Source organism: Cetorhinus maximus, chromosome 3 (genome assembly GCF_964194155.1).
Source record: "Cetorhinus maximus chromosome 3, sCetMax3.hap1.1, whole genome shotgun sequence".
NCBI classification, from domain to species: Eukaryota; Metazoa; Chordata; class Chondrichthyes; order Lamniformes; family Cetorhinidae; genus Cetorhinus; species Cetorhinus maximus.
In genome coordinates, this window is record NC_135881.1 from 184,918,071 (window position 1) to 184,931,174 (window position 13,104).

At 44.7% G+C, this 13,104-nt stretch overlaps 1 protein-coding gene across 2 annotated transcripts in view; it reads left to right on the forward strand.

The window, feature by feature from the left end:
• LOC144679091 (collagen alpha-6(VI) chain-like) overlaps nt 1-13,104 on the forward strand; it is a 140,273-nt gene that overhangs the window by 121,560 nt on the left and 5,609 nt on the right. For both annotated transcript variants that reach the window (XM_078539382.1, XM_078539383.1), the window contains exons 29-32: nt 2,767-2,866; nt 4,977-5,645; nt 9,957-10,065; nt 10,152-10,204. In XM_078539382.1, the coding sequence (XP_078395508.1) occupies nt 2,767-2,866; nt 4,977-5,645; nt 9,957-10,065; nt 10,152-10,204 (931 nt within the window). The remainder of the gene's footprint in view (nt 1-2,766; nt 2,867-4,976; nt 5,646-9,956; nt 10,066-10,151; nt 10,205-13,104) is intronic.

Consider the following 13,104-nt stretch of genomic DNA (forward strand, 5'->3'; position numbering starts at 1 on the left):
ATCATGCTGCATAGCGTGCCCGCCGACCTAAACATCGCGATGCCGCACGCTGACGTCGGGACGCTCACGTGACATTTTAAGCGCTGACGTGCGGGCTCCGCGACCCACATGTCAGCCAGAAAATTCAGCCCCTTATAACAGAGGGAGTGCAACCACACACACCATGTTAATGGCCTCAAATGAAATCTATTTTGATCCACTTTAATAAGGCCACTGCACACAAGTTCCTCCTGTCTGAGGAACAACTACATACCATTACTCTCTGCTTTCTTTCATTTAGCTAACTTTGTTTCCACAAAGCCACTGCCAAAGTCTCCAATTTTACAAATGCAGCACTTTATCAAACAACTTTTGAAAGTCCATATGCAACATTAATTGGACCAACCATCACCCTTTCTCTTATTTAGCCAATTGGCATTCGCAGAATCCTCCCCTTCAATGAAGACAGATGTAAAGTACACAAGTAGTACCTCAGCCATGCCCTCTGCCTCCATAAGAAAATCCCCTGTTTGGTCCCTTATCAGCCCCACCTTTCCTTTGACTATCCTTTTACTACATACATGATTATAAAGGACTCGTTAGTAGCCTTTTTAGTTACCTGATAACATGTTATTATACACTCTCTTTTCCCCTTATTTCTTTTTTCAGTTCTCCCCATCTATTCAGCTTGGTTCAGCTGAGAATCTGATATTTATCCGTATCCAAACCACTTCCTCCTTGTAAACCTCCGATTGTTCATTTACTGTTTTATCTGCCAAACTTGGATTTTAACCCACCTGGGCCAGATCTCTTCAACTCAATAAAATTAACTCCCCTCCACTTAAATATCTTCACATTCGACTTTTACCCTAAACCTTAACAAATTAAAATCTATTTACCATACCAAATGATCTACATGATGCGCCTAAGCCTTGGAAAATAATTTATCTCCTTTCTATCGAGAAGGCTTTGTGTCATCAGATTGATTATGAGTACAATACATCTTTGTGAAATATCACCTGTTTGCATTTTCCCTGACAGAACATTTATCATTTATCACCTCTCTCTCTTCTGTTACAAGTCAAATATTTAATCCATTGAGACAAATCAACCCTCATTCCTGAAAATCCAAGCACACTACATATACTAGAATACTCTTGTCTACTGGTTTAGCTATCTTTTATACATCATTGAGTTCAGTCTTACCTAGAAAGATATGCATTCGAAACTGTTGCATAACTATGTAAGGTGAAGAATAGCAACTATGGGCAGAATTGCTGCAATGCGTTTTATGAGCCACCTGCAGCTGAGAAAGAAGGCAGAGAAAGGTTTGCAGGTAGGGGGCCTGTAAAATTACCTGTGTGGCCTTTTAGCTGCCCTCCCATTAGCCCCTGGCCAGTCCTCAATTTTACGGGGCATGGGCGAGGCCTAGGGCAATCCTCCCTCACTCTCCAGTGGGGACTGTTAAGTGGCTGATTACTGGCCACTTAAGGGCCGCTTCCTGAGGCCGACGGGAGGTCAGGAATGGGGTGAGGGGAAGCCTAGCAGATTACCCTGCTCGGGCCTCCAGCAGCAAGGTGGGGAGACATCACCCTCACTGACCCCCTTTCCAAATCGGGTGCTCCCTGCAAGATCTTTGTCTCCCCCACCCCACCCCCCCAGGTGCTCCTTCCCCACCCCAGCCTCTCCATCAAGGCCCCAAACCCCCTCTCTCTCTTCCCCACCCCAGCCGGGGCCTCTCCTTCCACTGCAGCCGGAACACCCTCAGTACTTACTTCCATTTTGGTGCTGGGACTTAGAATCTGGGGACTAGATGTAATCCCAGCAGTGACCACCACTCCAGGTGGCACTGCTGGCCCTCCAGAGCTGCTGGCCAATCTGATTGGCCAGCAGTTCCTTGAGACGGGACCTCCTCTCTTTTCCTCAGAGCATTAAATGGCTGAGGGGTGGCCAGCATCAGTGGGAATGCATTCCCTACTGAATCTTCCGGCAGTGGGGTGAGAACCACCCCACCTGTTAAATTCAGCCCTATACCTTTACTTCCACCTATATGAAACATAACCAATAAATTTAAAACAATGTTTGTGTTGTTTCATGCTGCATAAGCTATTTAGTTTCCTAATAGACACCTTCTACTTGTGGCAGACTTGAATTTTAAAGGGTAAGGCAATGATCTGACCTTATCGAAAGTCTCTGCTAACTGAGGTCTCAATTCTATATCATAGGGCATTAAGAGTGGACCATATAGAGTGTAACTGAAGTCAGAATGGGTAGGTTTGGAAGATTCCCTTCTCTGAAGGACATTGGCCAATATGCAGTTAAATGGCTCAGGTGAATGCAGTTGAATGGCTGATAGTGTAAAGACCTCTAATATTAGCAGAACTCTAGACTCAAGCCACTGAGTTTGCTGTAAGAGATCTCACTCTTTTGTACTATGTCCATGGTGTCTGAAGAAGGCCTTTTAGAGAATAGGAATTGCTCCACTTGATGTAAGGATTCCATTTCTCCTTAAAGTAATGTCTTACATCGATGTAAAACTGTTTGTTGATAGGTTGACTAACTAATCACTGTACTTTATTTTCCAATTATTTATTTTAGGCCAATATGTATCAGCTGCATTAAATAATTAGCTGCAGTGCCTTGGACTTTATGACCTCCTGCTATAATTAGCCTATGATTTTCTGACAGACCATAGAAAATTATTTTTATTAATACCACTTTCAAAACGTTAATGTTTGCAGATTGTTGTTTCTGAATTTTGCATTTCTTTCAATTCATTTAACCAAGGTCGATGTTGAAACCGCAGCTCAAGTGATTGTACTGCCACGTCAGCAACAAGCCTCCGAAGAGTTGTTACACAGATTCCTCTTGTGCACACTGTGCTTTGGTATGATTTTAAAATGAACTTATACTCATTAAACGCTGCGGAGTATTTGAAATAATTTTCATTCAAAGTTGGGATTACTTGTCCGCCTCCCCTTGGCCCTGCTTTAATTTTGCGGCCAACAGGCCTCTAATTACGATGAAGCGAGGCTTCCGCCCTCAGTCCCGCCCGATAGAGCTGCTGGCCAATTGGAGACCAGCAGCTCTGCAGCACCGGCAGCGCCGCCGAGTATGGAGGCCGCTGACTGTATGGCACTGAGGACAATAAGGAGGCGTTCAGCGATGGACCAGACCTCCAGTTAAGTCCGTGATCTTGCCAGGGCCAGGTTGGCAGACCCCAGCAAGGGGGGGGAGGGGGTGCATGTTGGAGTGGGCAGGGGCAAGGGTGAATGCAGAGAGGGAAAACTGTGATTGTGGGGTGGAGTGGTCCTCAGATAGGCACTGGGGACCTAGAAAGGATGCACTCCTCCATTTCACTGACCAGCAGCACTTTCCTGCCGTCCATTAAACCTGAGCAGCGGCAGGATGAGGCCTTCAAGTGGCCATTGATTTCCCACTTAAGAGCCTCAACTGGGCTACAGGTGGGCAACATACCCAACGCCACACCCGCCGCTTGTAAAATCTGGGTGGGGTGGGGATGGGTGGGCTGGTGGTGGGCATGCTGCTGATGGCACGGTGTCAGATTTTATAGGCCCACCTGCTGCCTTTCTCAGTTGCAGGTAAACGCATCGCAGGAGTTCTGAAATAAAAACTAAAACTCTGTAAATATAAATGGGGTCAATCACCGACCATAAAGAGAAAAGGGAATATATTTTTCTGTGATAACCTTTCTCGCAATGGGGGCCATTTTACATATTATTGCTACAGCTTCTGTTTTCAGATCATTATTGCTTTCAGGGGCAGTTAGATCCTGTAGAACTGGACATACTTTAGTCTGCGCCCATCAACCATAGAAAGGGAAGTAATGTTTTGAATGACTTTTAAATGGCTTAAAAAAAAGTAAGATAATATAAAATATCATCAAGGCCAGACCTTTATCTTCTTTTCTAACCTATGAGGGAGTTTTTTCCTCCTTCCCCTACAATATTTCTTCGCTCCCCTCCTTAAGGCATCAACTTGTGGAAGTACATTCTCACAGGGCGTTGCCACTCTCTAACACTTTGCCTTGGCAGGCATCTCTCATAAGGCACTGTATTTGGGCCTGATAATGTCTTGCCTTAACATGCACATACATCTCCTTTCCTGAGAAATAACCTAAAGCAGAAACTCTGAATGATTTCCACCCCCTTGTTCCAGCGGGACGTCAATCAGTTGTGACACCTGTATCATTGCCCGAGCTAAGATCAACTAAATCAGCATCAGAGGTCAGATCCTTGAAATTTCCTAGTTTCTGTGGTTAGTCATCGACTATCTTTTTGTGGGTGATTGGTAACGTCTGGGTTAGAGGTTTCTATGTTCAAACCTCAAATGAGGATTTATATACCCAAACGAGAGTATATAATGTCGCAAAGTGCTCCCAGTGTTGCACTGAGAGAGAATTGTATAGCTGGAGGTGCTGCGCGTCAGATGGGATGCTAAAAGCAAATTCAGTCTGCCTTTTTACATATGCATTCACAGTCCCATATAGCACCTAAAAGCAGAATAACTGGCAAGTATTTCCAGGGCGTTTGTAAGGGTATTGCTGGGTTCCATTTAAACACCTAAAACTGATCAGGGCCCTTCCAAAAAGGTAATTGCAAAAAGTGCTTCAAGATTTTGATGTGAAAACCAAAGGAACATAACATCATATAAATGTAAATTGCGTTATTGCGAGGAACAAGCTGCTTTTTGATAGCTTAGTATGCATCCTTAGAATTGCTGTAAAGCAAATTGTTTTGCACCAACACTAAGAAGCTGAAATGTAAATTTATAGTTAGTCCCCAACTTGTCTCAAGAGTGAAGCATCATGAGATGCCCTCCTCCAGGGAGTTTCACTCTGCTTCACCCCAGAGCGGTGATGTAACATGACTCTGGAGCTACATCAGTTCATAATATGAAGCCAAACTAGTTGTGTTTTAATGAATTCATTGAGGAAAAGTTACAAAAAGAAAATAAAGAAATATTTTCTTTTACAGATCAGTGTGAACCATATGACTTGTGCCTCGGAGGTGCCCAGCCATCCCCTCTACCAGTAAACCTGGACATGGCCTTTGTTGTTGGTGACTTACAGCAAATGGAATCAACAGAATCAGAAACGGTTCAGCATTTCTTAACCTCAATGGTTAACACATTTCTAAGTTCTACAGAACCAAAAGCCTCTGATCTTCATCCTCGGGTGGCTCTGGTACAACACACATCAAGTTACAAACCACAATATGGGAAAGATCCATTTAACCTGGAGTTTGGAGTTCTGGACTACACCACAAAAACTTTGAAGAAGAGACACATCCAAGACTCATTCAGTCAGCTGGACGGCTCCACTGGCATTGGCAGCGCCATTGAATGGAGCTTGAAGAATTTCTTTTCAAATCTCACAAAGCTGCAAACTTACAAGGTTATCTTTACGATATTTTCAGGGAGAACAATCATTGATGAGAAGAAATTACTGGAAATATCACGAGAAGCCAAATGTAAAGGTTTCACAATGTTTGCACTGGCCCTTGGGGAGGTAACTAATGTCACAGTCCTGGAGGAGTTTGTCAGTTTTCCTTTTGATCAACATTTAGTTCAACTGGACAGAGTCCTGGAGGCTGAAATGGAATATGCACAAAAGTTTTCAGTGGCTTTTCTCAAAAACCTGGCAAGTAAGTGCAGTAACAATCTAATGAATTATTTTTATTCATTATTTTGTTGAACGTTATTTTTTATTCATATAACTTCATCTATACAAAGCCTTGGTTGAACCATGCCTGGAGTAACATGAACAGTTCTGGGCACCATGCTTTAGGAAAGCTATATTGGCCTGGGAGAAAGTGCAGCATAAGTTTACCAGAATGATACCTGGACTCCAAAGGGTTAAGTTATGAGGTGAGATTGCACAAATTATTTGTATTCCCTGGAATTTAAAAGATTATGGCACAAATTGATCAAAGTCTCCAAGATATATAGGGGAACAGAATGGGTAGAAAGAGAGAAACTATTTCTGATGATTGGGGAGTCTAAGACTAGGGGGCATAGTCTGAAAATTAGAGCCAGACTCTTCAGAAGTGTATTTAGGAAACATTGCTACATGCAAAGGGTGGTGCAGGTTTGGAACTCTCTTCCACATATGCTAATTGATGCTAGATCAATTATTAATTTCAAAATTGAAATTGATAGATTTTTGGCATTAAGGAATATGGAATTAAAGGTAGGTATATGGAGTTATGTTGCAGATCAACCATGATCTCATTGAATGGCAGAAGAGGCTTGAGGCTTAACTGGACTATTCCTGTTCCTATGTTCCTATGCAGTTCTGGGGCTTGAGGCCCAGCTTCAGGTGGCACTACCTTGGCATAATCAGCTGCATTCTGGGCTAGCTTGGCAGGCAGGCAAATCGGTCAGGTGGCCTTTGAATTTTACAGAAAACCGCATCCACGGGCAGGGTGAGGTTTCCGATATTAATTTAAAAAAATAAAAATGCTTGGGCAGAATTTTCATCATCTATATGTCCCGGTGACTGATTCTGATGCGTGATTTTTAAAATCTTTAATGATTTGGTTGTGGGGACCAAATATAATAGCAGCTACAGGAGGATTTGGACAGGCTTAGTGAATGAGCAAGAACATGGCAGATGGAATACAATGTGGAGAAATGTGAGGTTATCCACTTTGGGAAGAGGAACAGATGTGCTGAGTATTTTAAAAATCTTTATTTTTTGCATTTAAATTCTTCAGCTACCTGAGGCAGCTCTTTGCCTTCAGGGAGCTTTCATTCTGTGCTCCCCGGCGCCTGTGCTGTCTTCAGTGCTTGCCCTCCTCCCACTCACACCCCCCGCATTGCTAAGCCTTCCCCTGGCCACTCCTGGACCAATCGCAGGTGCCCGCTGAACTGAAAACCCTGCCCCAGGTGTTATCTAACCAAGCCTCTATACAATTGAAGAAGACTTCACTACTCCTGTACTCAAATCCTCTTGTGATAAAGGCTAACATTCCATTAGCCTTCCTAATTGCCTGCTGCACCTGCACGTTAGCTTTCAGTGACTTATGGACAAGGACACCCAGGTCCCTTTGTACATCTACACTTTCTAATCTCTTACTATTTAGGAATTATTCTGCACATCTGCGCCTCTTCCCAAAGTGGATATCCTCACATTTCTCCACATTGTATTCCATCTGCCATGTTCTTGCCCACTCACTAAGCCTGTCCAAATCCTCCTGTAGCTGCTTTACACCTTCCTCAAAACACACATTCCCGCCCAGCTTTGTATCATCCGCGAACTTGGAAATATTACATATGGTCCCCACATCCAAATCATTGATATATATTGTAAACAGCTGGGGCCCAAGCACTGATCTTACGGCACCCCACTAGTCATAGCCTGCCAACGTGAGAATGACCCGTTATCCCTACACTGTGTTTTCTGCCTGTTAGTCAATCCTTAATCCAAGCCAGTATATTGCCTCCTATCCCATGTGCTTTTATTTTGCTAATCAATCTCCTTTGGGGGACTTTATCAAAAACCAGAACCAGTTGTTGGGTATCTGAAAGCATAAATGCAGAAGTTGGGTGGTGGGAGCATGTGGGGGATGGGTCGGGGGTTAAGGGAGATGAAGTTGGGTTGAAAGCAAGAGGTCCATGATCACACTATCTGCAGCTTTCATTTCATGCCAGAGGCAAAAGGAAGGTGAGGTGGGATTTGATAAGGAGCAGAAGGCAGGAACATACTGACATCCTGAATGTTCTTGGCGACACTGGATGTAATGGATTCTGTCACAGCCATCCCCATGATGAGGAGCAACGTCTGCTCCAGAGGGTTCAGCTGACATAGGTGCACCTGCACCTCACGCATTCTGGTCTGTTACCCCTGTTATGGGTGCCCTGTCCTGCAAAAGAAAAGAAAGTCAGTGATTGTGTTTGGGTGATGTCCTTGTCATGGATGAATAACTGCAGGTCTGTGGAAGCAACAAGATGCGGGTGTGAAGCTGGCAGCATTAATAGGTGTGCAAAGGTAAGGTGGAATATCTGAATGTTAGGCTTGAGTCCTGTTTGCCTAAGTGTGAGTGATGGGGGCATGGTGCATTGTGCAGCATGAGAGGTTGGTCATGCATTGGGTAGGGGATGACCTGTGAAGATGCATTCAATGAACTTGACTACCTATGTGAGCTCATTGAACTTCTTGCAACACTACTGTCAAGTCCTCAGGTCCAGACTGTAGGAACTGTCCACCCTAGCCACCTCCTCTCATTCCCTCCTCAGGGTTCGTCTTGTGAGTCTCCTGGCTCCCTGCAGAAACGCTGCATCTCTCCACCTTTCAAACTCTTGTACTAATGCATCAAACGCCACATGGGAAAACCTGGGAACTCTCTCACATCGGTTGTTGCTCCATTTGAAGTGATTGTCCTTGCAGCAGTTGCTGTACGGTGTGCAGCAGCTTCCTTATAATGAGTGCAGCTTTAAGGGATGCAGATTAACTGAAACACATGCTAACCATGCATGCAGCTTTGTCCCCTGCTGAGCATGCAGTCAATTGGCAGCACATTCTGCACTGGGCTGAAATGAGGAGATAGCAGGAGGTTTGCATGCTACCTGCCTCAATGGGACTGGATGCAGGGTAATCGTGGGCCCGGAGTAACTGTGGATCACGATCATGCGTTCAAAAAGAGGGGCATGTTGTAATATGCCTTTAAGGGATATCAGAATGACATCAGTAGAAGGGAAATGTGTCATGCGATCCAGTCTTAGTTTCACTTTTGCATTGAGCTGAGCGCATGCACAGCTCTGATGCCTTCAAGCTTTATCCTATGTATAACTGTTCTCATGTGCCTAGTCTTAATAAATGAACCCACTTCATGTTTACCTGCTCCCTTATGAGCAATTGGTGCCTTGTGTCTCGTGCAGTACTTAAACCCAAGGGATTATATCATTATAACAACACAATAGAGAAATCCAATTTGTAGCCCAAAGTGTCTTTGAAAAGGTCGCAAACTGATGCTAAATCCATCTGAATGGTAGGGATGGTTTTCTGTTCCCCCAGAGCAGTCTCTGGGTGGCTGACAGCCAGCTCTCCTGCAAGGACACTGGTCCAATTTGACAAGACAAAAACCACAGGGGCCTGCTGCAGCCATTATCCAACTGTTCCTGTGTGGGCTTCCAGGCAACAGATAGGGAGTCCACCATGTTTAATGACATGACCTGGATCCCTGACCACAATGAGGATAACATCCAGGTGGAAGCCTCACTCTGCCATCCTTCCACAAGTGCTGTTGTCCAGCAGAAGGCACGGACTTAATAATTTGGCAACAATAAGGAGAATAGTCTTGTCATTTCCTGGTTTGTCCGAGAGTCTTTGAAATAGAAGATGAAACTCCCACTAACAACCCACTCTGAAAAATGGCCTGATCCAATTTTGAATCAGAAAGTTTTTAGGCATCTTCAAACCAGAAGCAACAAAGTCCAATTTCTACTCCTTTGTCAACATTATGCTATAGTTGAGCTCTCTGCGATTCCAAAAAGATCATGGGGGTAAACTTTGAATGGTGGACAGTCAAATCTTCACACAAAAAAAAAAGCAGAAAATGTTATTTCTTAGCAAGAGAGGAAAATATTCCCAGAGATGGCCAGTGTTTTGCTAAGCTCAAGAATGAAGGCCTATCTAATGACTATTTTAAATAATGTTAATAATGTTTTGAATTTTTTGTGTAAAAAAAGTTCTCTCATAGATTTGATGTTTTGCTGTGGTCCTTGAAAGATGTGATTCTATTAATTGGTCAGTTATTTAACAACTAAAATATTTTGGGGTAACTTTCTGTGGGATTTTTCCACTCTTCCATCACAACTGCAGTGAAAATTCTGGAAACACACTATCTTCCGCCAAAGTTAGGGCAGCAGATTGGAGGAACTTCCACAGAAATTTGAGGCTTTTATAACCAAGAAACTTCATTCCATTTAAAGATGTTCTTTTCTTTATTTTACAGCTGGGATCAACAGCTATCCCCCTCCGGGTCTCGTGAAGGCATGCAGAGGAATAAAACCTCAGGAGGCAGTAAAAGAAGCAGAAACAAAATCATATTTTAATTTAGAGCTGTATGTTTTATAGATAACTGCTGTCTGTTGTTAAAATTGTTAGAAGGAACTTTTCTAGTTGCTAAAGCCTTTCCCCTTCATTACAGCGTGGTTACTACGGAAGATATTGAGGAACCCCAGAGTTACACCAACAATTATGGTAGGTGAAGAGAAATATATGAAATATAAATTTTGTGAAAGCAGGAGGCAAAAGCCCACTTCAGCTGGCAGTAAGACCCAGGGAGGCACATTGCCAGCGGCGGCCAATTAAGTGGCCCATCCCCAAGAGCTGCCAGTCCTCAGCAGTGCCACCACTAGCGGTAGCCATTTCTGACTCTACAGCTGCAGGGCGAGGGCGCCTCAATGGCCTGGCATCCTTGAAGAAACATAAGTGGGGTTAAGGAAGCTGGACCAGGCTGGCAGGCCGCAGTGGTTGGGGGAGCGGTGGTCAGGGAGGAGCTGGTTCCTGTGTTAGCAGTGGAGACTTAGGCATGGGAGTCGTGGTCGGATGGCCTTCCATTGGTCGTGTAGTGGCCGTAAAGGAGGGTCAGGTCTCGGGCACCCCTGACTCCTTCTTGTGCCATGTTGCCAGTCTTCCAGCATCCTTGCTGATCCTCAAAGAGCCTGAAAAATTCTGACCATAGTTTTTTTATGATTGAAAGAAAAAGAAAGACATTTACATAGTGTCTTTCATAAACACCAGAGGGCTTTACTTTTAAAGTACTTTTGACGTGTAGCCACTGTTGTCATGTAGAAAATGCTGTAGCTAATATGTGCACAGCAAGCTCTCACAAACAACAATGTGATAATGTTCAGACAATTCTTTTTGTCATAATGATTTAGGGATAAATATAAGCCAGGACACCAGGGATGACTCTCCTGTTCTTCTTCAAAATCGTGCTGTGGGATCTTTTACATTCACCTGAGAGGGCAGACTGGCCCTCAGTTTAACATCTTATCTGAAAAACAGAGCCTCCAACATTGTAACACTCTCTCAGAATCACAGAATTGTCGTGGTGTAGAAGGAGGCCATTCGGCCCATTGTATCTGCACCAGCTCTCTGAGCATTTTAACTACCAATCTCCTGCTTTTCCCCCGTAACCCTGCACCTTGTTTCTATTTACATAATCATCCAATGCCCCCTTGAATGCCTCAATTGAACCTGCCTCCACCACACTTCCAGGCAGTGCATTCCGAACCCGAACTACTCGCTGTGTGAAAAAGCTTTTTCTCACCTCGCATTTGCTTCTTTTGCTAAATACTTTAAAACTGTGCCCTCTGGTTCTCAATCTGTTTATGAGCGGGAACTGTTTCCCCCTATCTACTCTGTCCAGGCCCCTCATTATTTTGAAAACTTCTATCAAGTCTCTTCTCATCCTTCTCCTCTCCAAGGAGAACAGCCTCGACTTCTCCAATCTTTCCTCATAACTGAAGAGTCTCATCCCTGGAACCATTCTCGTAAACCTCTTCTGCACTCTCTCCAATGCGTTCACATCCATCCTATAGTGTGGTGCCCAGAACTGTACACAATACTCCAACTGAGGACTAACCTGTGTCTTACATAAGTTCATCATAACCTCCCTGCCCTTGTACTCTCGGCCCCTATTAATGAAGCCTAGAATACTGGATGCTTTAGAAACAACTCCCACTACTGGCCCTGCCACCTTTAATGACTTGTGTACATATACATTCTCAGTACTGCACTGGAGTGCCAGCTTTGATTTTTGTGCTTAAGATCTGGACTAAGAGTTCAACCCACAACCTTCTGACTCAGAGATGAGAACGCTGCCAACTGAACCATGGTTGCCATGGTTGATTTTAGGCGATGCTTACACAGGGCTCCCCTCACCCCACTGTCAGACGGTTGTTTGCAGGTTGGATTTCTCTGTCGCCAGCATTCAGTCATGCCTCAGGCTGGAGGCAACACTCTGGGCACCAAGAGAACCCTCTGCATGCATATTAATTTTGCCCAGGGCTTTATGCCAAGCTTTGACTTTTTTAGTGCTTTGATGCACCATCACCTTTTCAAGACAGAGGGCAGAATCATCCCAGATTTGCACTAAGTGAGGCAGTGGGCAGGAAAAATGATGTTTTACCCATTGGCTGCAGTGGTGGCTTCTCATGCTCTATCTTCACAAGCCTGCCACATTAATTATGCATTCCTGGGAAAAGCGCTGTTTTAATGGTGTCATCACCTCATCGCTTCATCACGCCAGGCGCCATATTTAAAGTGCAGCACGCACAGCTCTCAGTGTTTCCAGCACGGAAGAAATAGCCCCAAAAGGCAAAAAGACTGGAGCCCCCAGGTTTAATCCTCGGGCGCCTTTTGGATGCAGTGGAGGCTCGCAGTGATGTCATCCACCCCCTGCTCTGGCTGCAGGATGCGCAGCAACATTACCAATCTAGCTAGAGAGGCAGTGGCAGCGGTGGTCAGCGCCAATGCCCTGCAAAAGAGGACAGGCACCCAGTGCCACAAGAGGATGAATGATCTCCTCCATACCGCCAGGGTAAGTCACTCTTCTCATCACTCTCAACTCACACACTCACAAACCCATCACACATCCACAGGGATCTCACTCACTGCCAGTTCAAGGGATATCACCATTCACTCTCTCATACACAACTTCATTGTCCTTATCCTGTCCATGGGACCACTCACCACCCACACATGCCAGGCATACTTATCATGAGTTCTGTTGAAGAGTCATGCGGACTCGAAACATTAACTGTGCTCCTCTCCACAGATGCTGCCAGACCTGCTGAGTTTTTCCAGGTATTTTTGTTTTTGCTTTGGATTTCCAGCATCCACAGTTTTTTGCTTTTATACTTGTCATCTGGCCTGGCAGGCATCCTGCTTACATTCTCTCTATTTCTATTCATGCAGGACAAGTTGGCACACAACAACAGGGGGAGGTCACAGACCAGTGGAGGAATGCCTGAAATCAAGGTCCTCACAGACTTTGAAAAGAGAGCCATCCAGCTGGCTGGCGAGGGTCTGGACCGTTCCTGTGCTGATGGTAAGGACAGCGGTGCTCTACCAAGTGAGGATCCAGCAGTGCA